General features: G+C 44.6%; 1 protein-coding gene across 1 annotated transcript in view; it reads right to left on the bottom strand.

Annotated features, from left to right (window-relative positions):
- Window positions 1–1,569: 1,569 nt before the first annotated feature.
- The window catches only part of LOC147613431 (uncharacterized), a 34,845-nt gene continuing 23,981 nt past the window's right edge, over window positions 1,570–12,433 (bottom strand). The window contains exons 2-4 of the mRNA XM_086781362.1: window positions 3,162–3,221; window positions 2,020–3,067; window positions 1,570–1,868 (exon numbers count right to left, since the gene is read on the bottom strand). Coding sequence (XP_086637488.1) covers window positions 1,785–1,868; window positions 2,020–3,067; window positions 3,162–3,184 — 1,155 coding nt within the window. The 5' untranslated portion in view covers window positions 3,185–3,221 and the 3' untranslated portion in view covers window positions 1,570–1,784. The remainder of the gene's footprint in view (window positions 1,869–2,019; window positions 3,068–3,161; window positions 3,222–12,433) is intronic.

Raw genomic sequence — 12,433 nt, forward strand, 5'->3', positions numbered from 1 at the left:
CATTTAAGTAATCAATAGGCATACCAAGATCAGAACGAGATAAATAGGACCTAAATAGTGATTTTCCTATTTCTCAAAAAGGTTGATACCATACCGGATGTAAAGCATTCTATCTTGATCCATTGGTTGCATTGCTTATTAGCATATATCACGTGATCTACAAAATTCATAGGAAATCTTGCATCCCTTCCAATTCATTGTGTGCACGTAAGAACGATCAGTACGTGCACACCCACTTAAAAAAAGGGTACATGCCTACATGCATTATGGGTCACATGCCACAAGCCCCAAACTCTTTTCTTATTGCACTACAATTGTCATTGCTTCAAAGGTCCCTCCATTTAATTGGATCATATTGGAGACCATAGCTTTAATTAAAAACCTTACTTTATCTACATTTAGCATGTGCTAAGACCCAAATCTCCCAAAGACGTGTGAATTTGATAAAGGCAAACAAGCAGTCGCATTTCTCTCAAGGCCCCAAACTTTTTCCAATGGGACCAAAAGGTTCCAAAGACCTTGCTGCCCCACCTTGACATCTATGACCAGAATCCTCTCGATGCTCGACCGCTCCAAAAACAATGTCAAAGCCTTCAAAAAGTTAGGTATCTTCGGCTCCTTCCACATGATATATTAGTTTACTCCCCATACCAACCATTACTCTCCACAAGAATTCCATTGCATGGAGAGGTAACTAGGATTAGGGAGTCTTACAACTCTTTGACCCTCCAAATCCTATTGAAATCTACAAAATCTTCCTCCTCATATCTGAGCAACCTATAAATTTTTACACATTCTAGCATGCAAAGGGGTGATCTGTTACGGTTAGGGAGTAGAGGGCATGCCTTCCGTTAAGGCTTTTTAATTTCAAAGGACACAATCGTCCATCATCATTCTCTTAGAGGGGGAAATCATCATTCTTCTTAGAAGGGGACAGCCTCTTGGAGTGAGCTTGGAGTACGCATTGGGAGCATGAGATTTGGAAATGAGGGGTGGTTATGCCAATTCTCTAGTTTTTCCCTTAAGGGGTTTGTGGGTGAGCCCAGCTTCCAGTGCCTTTGCCCCAAAAAAAGGACGTGTGTTCAAACCATAACACCCAAAAATATACTACATAGCTCACCACACAAAAAAAAGCAATCACAAGTATCCAAACCCTTAACTCCTGGGCTATAGCCCAATAGCAGCACCCTTGCCTCTCTAAAAGGAGGTATAAGGTTTGAAACCACGTGCCCTCCATATACTTGATTCTCATCTTGTTTACCACATCTTGCTTACCAGTGTCACCATTTATTCTCAACGAGCCTCTTTAGAGTACAAGTGTTGATGTAAAACTAAAAGGCATTGCTACCATTTCTATGTCTCGATAAAGCTGGGTAGAGCTCTACATCTTTTTGGTTTAGGAAAAGCTTGCAAGTCAATCCCCTCCTTTCGTAAGCCCATGAGCACATAAAGCACATGAAACTGAAAGGCTGTCCAACCGAAGGAAAAGTAATGATGTGATTTTCAAGTCTCACTATAACAACGGCATACCATACCACTTGAACCGATGCAACGCACACTACCATACAAAGACAAGAAGCATCTTTAAGTTAAATGCCATACACAGTAACAAATTGATATGAACAATTTGCCATGTCATAAGGGAAGGAAATTAGCACATTATCATGGCGTGACTGGTCATAGCAGTGCATGGTTGAAAACACATCCAAGTCTAAAATTCAAGAACTTCTCTCGGGAGGACTTTTCTCCACTCTAATGGAGGCTCCACTAGTGTGGCATATCGACTAGCTAGTCATGTGACGAGATTTCTTTGTGAAACCTCTTCCTCGAGGCATCTTGACTCGTCCTCGCTTTTTCCGATGGTGTGCCTGGATGGCCAGAGAGCAAACAGTTGGAAGGTAATAAAGCCGAGCAATGCGAGCCCAATTGCTTTCAGAGACTGTTAGTGCAAAAACACAGTTTACTAGGCACAGTAATTGATGGAAGAACGAGTAGAAAGCTTTCTTCTTCAATTCTTACCAGACTTTCCGATGGTGAACGGCCGTGAAGAATGTTCTCCTCCCTTTTCCAAAGGACTTCCCGCACTTTGCTAGCCAGTGTCTCGCATTTCTCTACCCAAGCTTCATTCCATTTGGACACTCGAGAACCTTGTCCCTTCTTTGGATCCCCTGGGCTCAAAGCCAAGCGTTTTACCCATTCCAATACACCTGCAAGTGAGTCCCTACCCTCAGCAGACATTGATGGATTCTGTTCAATAAGAGAGTTCTCAATGGCAGGGTTTCCCTCAGAATTTGCAAGTCTCTTTTTCTTTGAAAAGGCCACACCATGGCTCTTTGAATGTGCCCTCGTGGACTCTATGGTATGGGCACTATCTCCATTCTCACCTTTTAAGACACCATTTGAACCCTGTATACCTTGACTTGCCACCCATCTCCGGTTCTCTAACACCTTCAAGTACTTCACATACACCAGCTTCAGCAATGGTCCACACTCCTGCCCAAAGCCAAGGCTTTTGGATATGGAGGACCACATTGTGATTTTATCATAGCCCCCACAAGCTCTCACTTGCACACACAGCTTGAGAAGGTCCACCTCTTTCCCTTTTACAAGAACAGGTAAAGGCCTTGTATTCAGATGCTGAACTTCAAGAACCTGACACACAGTCTTCAGAAGGTCATCCTCCTGGATGCTACTCTCTTCAGAAAACTCTTCCTTTTGCACAGTGCTATCTGCCACATGGCCATTATCCCCTTGAATGCTCTTATCTGCTGGCTTTCCCATATCCTTCTCAATGCTGGGATCAGCAGAAGTGCTGTCATTCATACCATGCTGTGTTGAGTGTCTTTCAAATCCAATCGCATGCGTGGAACTGCCATACTGTTGAGATGTGCCATCTATTTCTTGCCCAGTTCCTGAAATCCCCTCCTTTTGGAGGATGCTACGGCCTGCCAGCTGCTCACTTAAATCTTGAACACCTATCATATCCTGTTGAGTTGCTTGCTTTTCTGAAGCAAACATCTGAGAAGCTATGCCATCAGACTGAACTGCCACGTCTATGTCTTGCACACTACATTGGCATCAGCACTATATAAGCCCACCGATGAAGAAAAGAAAACAAAAAGAACCATCACAAATGAAGAGAAACTCTGCATGTGTCTTACCTCATTTGGTTTCTTTGAGCCATTACATGCTTCAGCTTAAGCCCTCATGTAAGCATGTATCTGTAAAGATAAAACATTATGGAACCTTCATATGGCATTACAATTTGTACTGATGAAGAGAGAATGATTGAGAATCGTTCGCTAGGTGCTCATCGTTGCAACCACTTTGGGCTACAGACATTGCAACATTACAGTTGAGCAATCATGCACAAAGTCAGCAGCTATATAAGCCAATTTTTGTCTTTGCTTATGAAGGTAGGCAGCCCCAAGGAGTTAACAGAATTCTATAACAAAAGGAATGCAGTGATAGGCGGCAGTTAAATGTGTGAGCCAAGGTATCCTCCCGTTGATCCGTATCTAGTCACACAAACTAGGCTTGTCCTCGCACACAAGCATGGTTAAAAGAAATGTTTCATGAAAACCGTACAAAGTGTTAGGCAAGTATGGAAGCCTTACGCTTCATACCTTTCTCAAGTGAAGTCTTCAGAGTTTCATACCCATGCTACATATATAAATGAAAACATCTTCTATGTGTATGTTTGGATGTGCATAAATGCCCTTGTGTTTGCATTCATACATGTGCTGAAACTTGGTTGAACACAATGCTAATCAATACACTTAAATACACCAAGATTTAATGGACAACATGCTCGATACAAGAATAAATTTACTGAATTGACAAGAGAAGCACAATGAGCCAGAACGGCCACCCCTCCCTCAAATAAAGTATATTGATCTTGGGAGAATCAAGTACATAGTGTCATGGGCATTTCTGACCAAATTTCCATACCAATGCATATGAATACAATATTACAAACAAAGTGGTTGTCGGTGTAGACTTGCAACTCACACTACCCTCTCAAGTGCCCATATTCCCTACCATCTGCTCTCTATTGTTCCACCAACACAAGGTAGCAACAATTTGCAAGAGAGCACATAGAACGAGAGAACACTATACACGGTATGTGATCTTGGAATCCGGTTCCTCCCTCTTGCTACTTGCTTCCATATTTAAGCATAAAAGCTTACCAATTGCAAGTAGAGTCGATGACAGCAGAAGTCTTCGCGATGGAAGTGCTTGGAGTGTTGAAATCTTCGATTTGTTGCAATTCTTCGTGACAAAAGTCTTCAAGAGGATGAAGGGAACCCTGGGAAAGCTTCCCCTATGGTTCAACTTGAGAAAGGAAGGCTGAAATTAGGGTTTTAATCAAAAAGACCAAAAATTACAGCAAGAAAGAGAGCTGTTTTGCTGAATTTCAGTCATTGGGAGTGTGTAGGAGAGTGAATAGCACCCGGAAACACTCTTGGAAGCTTGGGAAACACCCTAGCAAGCTTGGATATGGAGTTGGGAAGGAGAAAGTGCAGAAAATACAGCCCAAGAGGCCTCATGAAGGAGGCGCCTACTTCTAGAGAGAGAGGGAAGAGTGAGGTGGTGAGTTGTCCACTCTAGGTGTCATGTAGATGCTATGTGGTGCAAGCTAGAACGGACACATGGTTAGTTACTCCCTTTGTACAAAGGGGATAAGGTCTGGGCGGTGGACATTGGGTTTTCTCCACCTCGGGACATCAGTGTGTGTGAACACCGGGCTGGTCGTAATTTCCAAAACTTAATGAAGTGTGTACTAACTCCTGAGACTAGGTTTATGACCAATACTTACCACCTGTCACATGCCACATAACCATGTCAGCAGACAGTTTCACACGTATGGTTCACGGGCGAGCATCCCCTTACCCAGAACTACACATTGATCAAGCGAGCATAAAAACAGCATGCAATTTCAATTGCAAGCAAGCACATAAAGATACTATACAATGCAGCATTGGTATGGACAATCCCCGTTCATGAGACAATACCAATATAGATGTGCTCCAAGCAAGTACACGAGGTACCAAACCCAATGGAACACCAATACACCAGGCATTTCCGATCATGTACACAGAGGCACAAGTCCCAACGGAAAGCCGATTCCACAGTATCATATGAGTGGCATCAATCCCCAGCATATACAACTGCCATGGACACCAGTCCAATGTACATACATGATGAGAAAGCATGGGTGGCCAAATAGTGCTTCTAAACAGTTGTCCGCAACTGAAAAGCATCCAAATATGTCTGAAGCACATGCGGGCAATCTTTGAAGAACTCTTCATCTACCCCTTTAGCATCAATGGGAAGATAGTTCTTAAACTTTCACAAGGTAACACCTGACAACTTTGCCTGCGGTGAGCTTGCATTCTTTGTGATACACAATCTCCTCTGGCTGCAAAATCTCCTCAAGTTCAGCCCTACTGGGCTCTAGCCCTACATACTTGCAAAGGAGACTCACATGAAAAGCATTGTGTATGTGCCAATGACTAGGCAATGCCAATCTGAAAGCCACTTCATTGATCTTCTCGATCACTCGAAAAGGTCCATAGTACCTGGTTGCAAGCTTAGGATATGCACTCTATTTGCCAGGCCTCTTTGCAAGTCTTGTTTTCTCAAATTTCAACAATACCCAATCATTCTCTTTAACATCCAATTGTCTTCTATGCTTGTCGATAGCCTTTTTATGCTTGTCTTGTGACCTTGCAATGGCTGTCCACACCTAAGCAAAAGCAATATCCAAGTCTCTTACATACTCATCAGCTGCAAATATCTCATCCTTTGTGCGAAGGATGGGTGGTGGCAAAACCACCTTACCATAAACAATCTCAAACGGAGCCTTTCCCGTAGATGCATACACCTTGTTGTTGTATGCAAATTCCACAAGCGGTAAGTACTTCTCCCAAGAAGACTTCTGATCCGCCACAACATTTCAAGAGATCTAACACGACTAAATTTGCAACCTCACTTTGCCCATCCGTTTGAGGGTGATAAGCTGATGAGAAGTCCGATTTGGTGCCCATGTTATCAAATAAGGCCCGCCAAAAGAGACTTGTAGTCTTGGGATCTCTATCCCCCACAATGGACTTCGACATTCCATGATGCTTGAACACTTGTGCAAGACATATTTTAACCATATGCTCAACTTTGATGGTCTTTTTGACCGGCAAGAAGTGAGCTTGCTTACTAAACCTGTCCACAATTATCCAAATTGCATCATTACCCTGTTGGGTCCGTGGCAAGTCTATAATGAAATCAATTGTAATACTTTCCCATGGCTGCATGGGAATAGGCAATGGCTAAAGCAAACCTGGTGCCTTTTACCTATCAAATTTCTCCTTTTAACAAGTGATACATGCACATACATGTGCCTCTATGTCCTTCCGTATAGTTGGCCAAAAGAAATACCACTCAATCATGTGCATAGTAGGCATTATGCCTCTATGACCAGCATATGGAGGAGCATGGCACTCATCCAAAACCTTTTGCCTCATGTCAGACACCACACATAGGCAATTATCTTTCGTAAGATAACTCTCTTTGATCACATATGAGGCATGTGCATGACCAGCCATCAAATCAGCCCAAATAGTGGCAAATCAGCATCCGTATGATACAAATCACGCATGGCAGACAAGTCTCCATGAGAGGCAACCGAAATAGCTGCTACATACGGCTTTCGTGACAATGCATCTGCCATTACATTCTTCTTTCCTAGATAGAAAATGAAACATTGAGAGGAAATCGGCCATCCTCATATGCTTCTCTGACAATTTAGTTTGGATAAGAAAATACCTCAAACTCTAGTGATCTGTTTTCACAGTGAAATCAATCCCAAGAAGGTAATGTTTCCATATAGTAAGTGCAGTCAAGAGCTCTTTCTCATAAATGCCAAGAGAGAGCTCTGCATCATGCAATCTACGGCTCTCATATGCCACGGCATGTCCCTCTTGATTTAGGACAGTTCCTATGCAATTTCCAGATGCATCACATTCCACACTAAAAGGCTTTTGCAAATCTGAAATAATCAACACTGGACCATGAGTAGTTGCATCTTTTAATTTGAGGAATGCATCTCTCTCTACATTAGTCCATTTAAATGTGGCCTTTGTCTGTCAAATCATGCAAAGGAGAAGCAATCCATACAAAGTGCCGAATGAACCTGCAGTAATAAGAGCATAATCCAAGAAAACTACGGATCTCATGCACCGAACTAAATTCGGGCCAATTCTGAATTGCATCAATCTTTGCAAGATCCATCCGCACTCCATCTTTGGACACAATATGTCCAAGATAATGTATCTCTGACAAGAAGAACTCACTCTTCTTTGCATTTATGAAGAGTTTATGCTTACGGAGTTCTTCAAAAACAATAGCCAAATGAGCTCTATGCTCTTCTTCGGTCTTCAAGAAGACTACGATGTCATCAAAGAAGACACCTGTAAATTTCCGGTACCTACGGAATATGCGATCCATCGTTCTATTGAATGTAGCCAGGGCATTCGTAAGACCAAAAGGCATGACAAGATACTCATAAAGCCCAAATGTTGTCCTAAAAGAAGTTTTGTGTACATCCTCAGACACTACACGTACTTGATGATACCCACTCCTGAGATCAATTCGGCTAAAGCATATCGATCCATCCAACTTGTGAAGGATGTCGTCGACGCATGGAATCGGAAACCAATTCTTAATGGTAAGCTTACTCAAAGCTCTATTATCCACACAAATACGAAAGAATCCATCCTTCTTTTGAACCAAGAGGACGGGTGAACAATATGGGGAAGAGCTTGGTTGAACCAATCCCTTCTCAAGACGCTCATTTACCTGCTTCATGATCTCCACTTTTTGAGATGCACTTACACGATAGGCTGGCCTATTAGATGGTGAGCTACCCGACACAAGATCAATGCGATGATCTTCCGGTCGTATGGGTGGTGTCATGACCCTGTGAAATTGGTACAACACAAGTGTGTGCATGGTGGTCGGTGAGCAAGATAAACATTTAATTATTCATACTTGGGTGGCCAGACAAAAAGTTAACATGTGGACCCCCAAGTGTGAAGGGGGACGACCAAGGGAATAAAGTTTTTAATGTTTATAACGTTGGGTGGCCCCTAGGCATAAGTGGTCCCTCGGAAAATCTTAATAAACTGAGGGCCCCTAGGATAAGTTTGGGGAGGGTTACTCCACTTTTGGAAGTACACGCTTCTCTCTATTCTCTCTCTAGCTTTTTGGAAAAAGAGAAACGTGAGGCTCACTGCAAGGCGTGGGAGATTTCTGAAAAAGAATCGTGTATAGCAGGCTGCAGGGCTGTGCCTCTCCTACGCATGCTTATTGGAAGGGACTGTAGGCGGGCTGGACTGTACAGAATTACGCAGGTGCTTGCTCACTCTCTTTCTCTCTCTCTTCCTTTGGTGACAGTCAGACTGTTCGTGGGCTGGACAGAGGGGTAGTTGACAGTAGGCTCTCGCCGTGTGAACAACAGGCTGGCTGGGCAAGTTGCAGGTGATGCGCAGGGGCTGAACAGCAATTGCAACTGTCTGGCTGCAGGTACACACGCAGGCCCTTACTCTCTCTTCTCCCTACTGGCGACTGACTGAACTACACGTGGACTGAAGTGTAGAGAAGTGCAAGGACAGACGGCACTTTCCTTCTCTCTATTCTCTCTCTTGTGGGGGGTGACAGGTTGCAGGAGATACACAGAAGAGGAGTGTTGCAGAGCAAAGACAGCCGACTATTGCCTCTTTCTCTCTCCTTTGCTTTTGGCAAGAAGATGGTTGTCAATTGGGGCTGGACAGCAAGTTCTCTCACAAGTTTTCTCCCTCTTCCGGCTGCAAGACAAGAGGACAAGAGAGTTCGGGGCTTTTCCTCGAGTCTTTTCTTCCTCGTGGAAACCGACATCAAGACTGTAAGTTTCTCTTTCTTTGTGAGCAAGTGGGACTGCAGGTGATGTCTTTTTGAAGTCTCTCTTTTCACTGGCTCAAGACTGCTCTCGAGTGGTTCTCTCTAGCCCTTTGTGAGAGGAAGGGTTTGGCAGTTCAGAGGGTGGAAATAGGACAAGTTTGTGGGCTGTTTTGGATGAGTTTGTGGACTGGTTTTCATGGCTGAGATTATGTCTATGTGCATGGTTCAGTCAGATGCTTATTCAAAGCCTCATGGATGTACAGACTTAGCAGGTTAGAGGTGATAACAGTGTAGTGTTCTTGGGACACAAGGGTGTGTAACCTCTATGCTAAGAGGTCCTGAGGATTGGCAGATTGGACTTGCAGACATACAAGCCATGGATGGCCATGTTGTAATCATCTAAATCTTTCCATTGAAATTGAATAAAGAAGTACCGAAAGGGACGCCAAGCTTTGGGGCCAACAGGTGTCGTTCTCCTTTTTATTTTGGAGCACTCTAGCTCCTGTTTATTTGAATATTTGTCAGGACTCCAATTGGATTGGGTGACTGCTAGTCTACCGCACTTTGGTTTCTACCAGAGGCCGATTTCAAGGTTCCGTTGCCGGGACCATCATCAACTTTCCTAAGGGAGTGAGCTCGTGGTTGTCTCAAGAAAAGCCATTGCTGAAAATTTCAGCAAAGATGTCTGACACAGAAGATGACTATTTTTATGATGATGAGGAAGAGTAGGAAACCTATCCTCAGAGAAATGAATCCGAGGATAGACTTGCAAGAGAACAGGTTGCAGAAGATGCACGTTATGAGGATGTAACGCAGCCAGAAGACATGCCAAGTCAAGAGGAAGATGATGCCCAGTTTAAAGCTCGTTTGGCAGGGCAGTGGATGTGTTTCTGCAACTCACACAAAGTGAGAAGTTTGCTGAATTTATGAGAGCCCCTTCTGAACCTAAGAAGAAGAAGAAGAAAGAGTGTTCTAGGAACAGACCTCAGGGCAATAGTGGTGCCTTCCCACATGATCCTGCTTTTGGACCGTTTCCTAACATGCAGAACACTTTTGGTGCAAACCCACAGAGTTCCTTTTTCGGACAGCCACCTATTCCGCAGCAGTCTATGCATCCAGGCTATTTTGGCGGTGGTTCCGTGTTCCAATCTATGACTAGGGGATACCCTCAGGGAGGCATGGGAATGCAAGGGAATTTTGGAGCTAATTTTCAGCCTGGTATGCAGGGGAATATGTATGGGGGCATGCAGCCCGGAATGCAAGGAAACATGTATGGGGACATGTAGCCCGGTATGCATAGTGGTATGTTTGGAAACATGGGGGGATCAGCAGGAATGCATGGTATGCCAGGTGTGGGAATTGGCGATATTGACCCTATGATGGACATGAATGCTGGGGGTAGCAATCTTGTGAAGCCACTTCCTTACGATAATCTAATGCCTATGGGTAAGGCGAAGGATTATTAGGAAGGGGGAGCTGCAATGAAATTTGACACCTTCAGCGGGGCCAAAGACAAGCTAAAGGCACTTACCTTTTTACAGCAATTTGATGCAGCTTTTTCTGGTGGAAATTACACGGAATCCTCTAAGGTGAGAAAAGCTGCGACTTTTCTCAAGGGCAATGCATTGCAGTGGTGGTCGACTCTTCTTTTGCAAGGCATAGCACCATCTACTTGGATACAGTTTAAACAGGTGTTCTCTTCCGTGTGGCTCACATCTACTTTTGAGGTGGATGTAATGACAGCATGGCACAAGTTGGATGCATCGAAGTGTGAATATCTTGAGGATTATAATAAGAAGTTTTGGGAAGCTTTACTCCCAGTTACTTCTTATCGTGCAGCGCCATTGTCTGAGCAGGTTGAGAAGTATTGTTGTGGGCTTCCCAAGGAAGTGTGAGACTATTGCATAAAGACTCGAGTAACAGATAGAGAATGCTATGACGGCAAATGCGTTACTCACTGGAGTCTCATCTGGATTTAAAGGAAGTAAAAGCACAAGCAAGAAATCTGAAAAGTCAGGGCATGCTTCGCGTGATGCAAAAGGGTCTACAGAGAAGCGGTATAAGAAGTTACCCATGCCCAAGAGAACTCTCGAGGAGAGACAGGCTTTGATGGATGCTAGGAAGTGCTTTTTCTGAGTGAGGAGGGACATATGTCTTTTAATTGTCCCAAGCGTAAGTCCCAAAAGGACTCTGACACTAAAGGGGAGTCCAAGTCTAAGAAACCAAAGCCTTCTGCAGGGTTAGTTCCTGATCTTGTTGGGGAGCAGCCAGGTGGTGAAGAGACTGAGTTGTGCAGGGCATGGGACAAAGTGAGAGATCAGAATGCCTTGATTTTCTTTGACACAGGTGCTAGAGCCAACTTTATCTCACCGGATTTGGCTGGCAAATTGGGGATCCGCTCAGAGGAGATGGGGCCTTTGTATGAGACTAATATGGCTTGTCCTGGATATGCAGAACCTGTTACCCCTATAATTGGGAAGCTGAGGCTTCATGTGTAGGGTTATGTGGACAGTGAGGAGTTCTTTATCATGCCACTTGATGGGTGTGATGTTTTGTTGGGTATGCCATGGTGCCATAGAGTACATGCGGTGGTGGATACGTACAACAGGAAGATTAGTTTGACTGATAGAGGGAAAGAGCATATTTTGGATGTAAAGCTTAAAGGGGAATCTGTTCCTATTGTATCGGCTTCGGCCATTTCATCAGTAATGAAAAAGCATCTTTCCGCATACTTGGTTTTTGTAAAGGATGCAAAAGATGATGAGTCTAAATCTAATTTGTCTATGTTAGATAAAGACAGGATTGATTTCTTATGTGAGTTCCAGGATTGTTTTTCCGAGTCATTGCCGGGAGAACTTCCTCCGGAAAGGCCAGAAGATCACGCTATTGATCTAATTCTGGGGAGTACCCCACCAAATAGACCGCCGTACTGTGTTAGTGCAGCCCAACAAGAGGAAATTATGAGCCAGGTACAGGAGTTGTTAAAAAAGGGGTTGATTCAGCCTAGCTCATCACCCTTTTGCTCACCTGTGCTCTTAGTGCAAAAGAAAGATGGTTCTTGGCGCATGTGTATTGATTACAGGGCGCTAAACAAGAACACCATCATGCCGTTTTCAAAACAGAGCTCGCTGAAGGCTTCCGCTCCCCCCCTGCTCGCGCTGCAGCCTGCACGCACAACCCCCTCCCCGCCCTCGCGTCTGCTCCACCCGCCTGCCCCGTCCTAGCTGCCTTCGCGTCTACTCCCCCCGCCTCTGCTCATTCGCGCCAACGCCCCCCCCCCCCCCCCCCCCCCCCCGGCCACTGCTCTTTCACGCCAGCCAGCCCCCAGCCCCCTCGCCCGCCCCTGAGGATACCCCCATCAGGCTTTCTCTTTTGCCAGAAGAGGAAGCGAGCCTCGTCGCAAAGGTGGAACGCCTCCAGGCACATTCCACCATCTGCCGTATAGTCGGCACTCGCCCCAGCAGAGGGGAGATCCGGGATCTTCTCCAGGCCCGCCTTC

Source organism: Cibotium barometz, chromosome 43 (genome assembly GCF_041138505.1).
Source record: "Cibotium barometz isolate CiBa-2024 chromosome 43, ASM4113850v1, whole genome shotgun sequence".
Classification (NCBI taxonomy): Eukaryota; Viridiplantae; Streptophyta; class Polypodiopsida; order Cyatheales; family Cibotiaceae; genus Cibotium; species Cibotium barometz.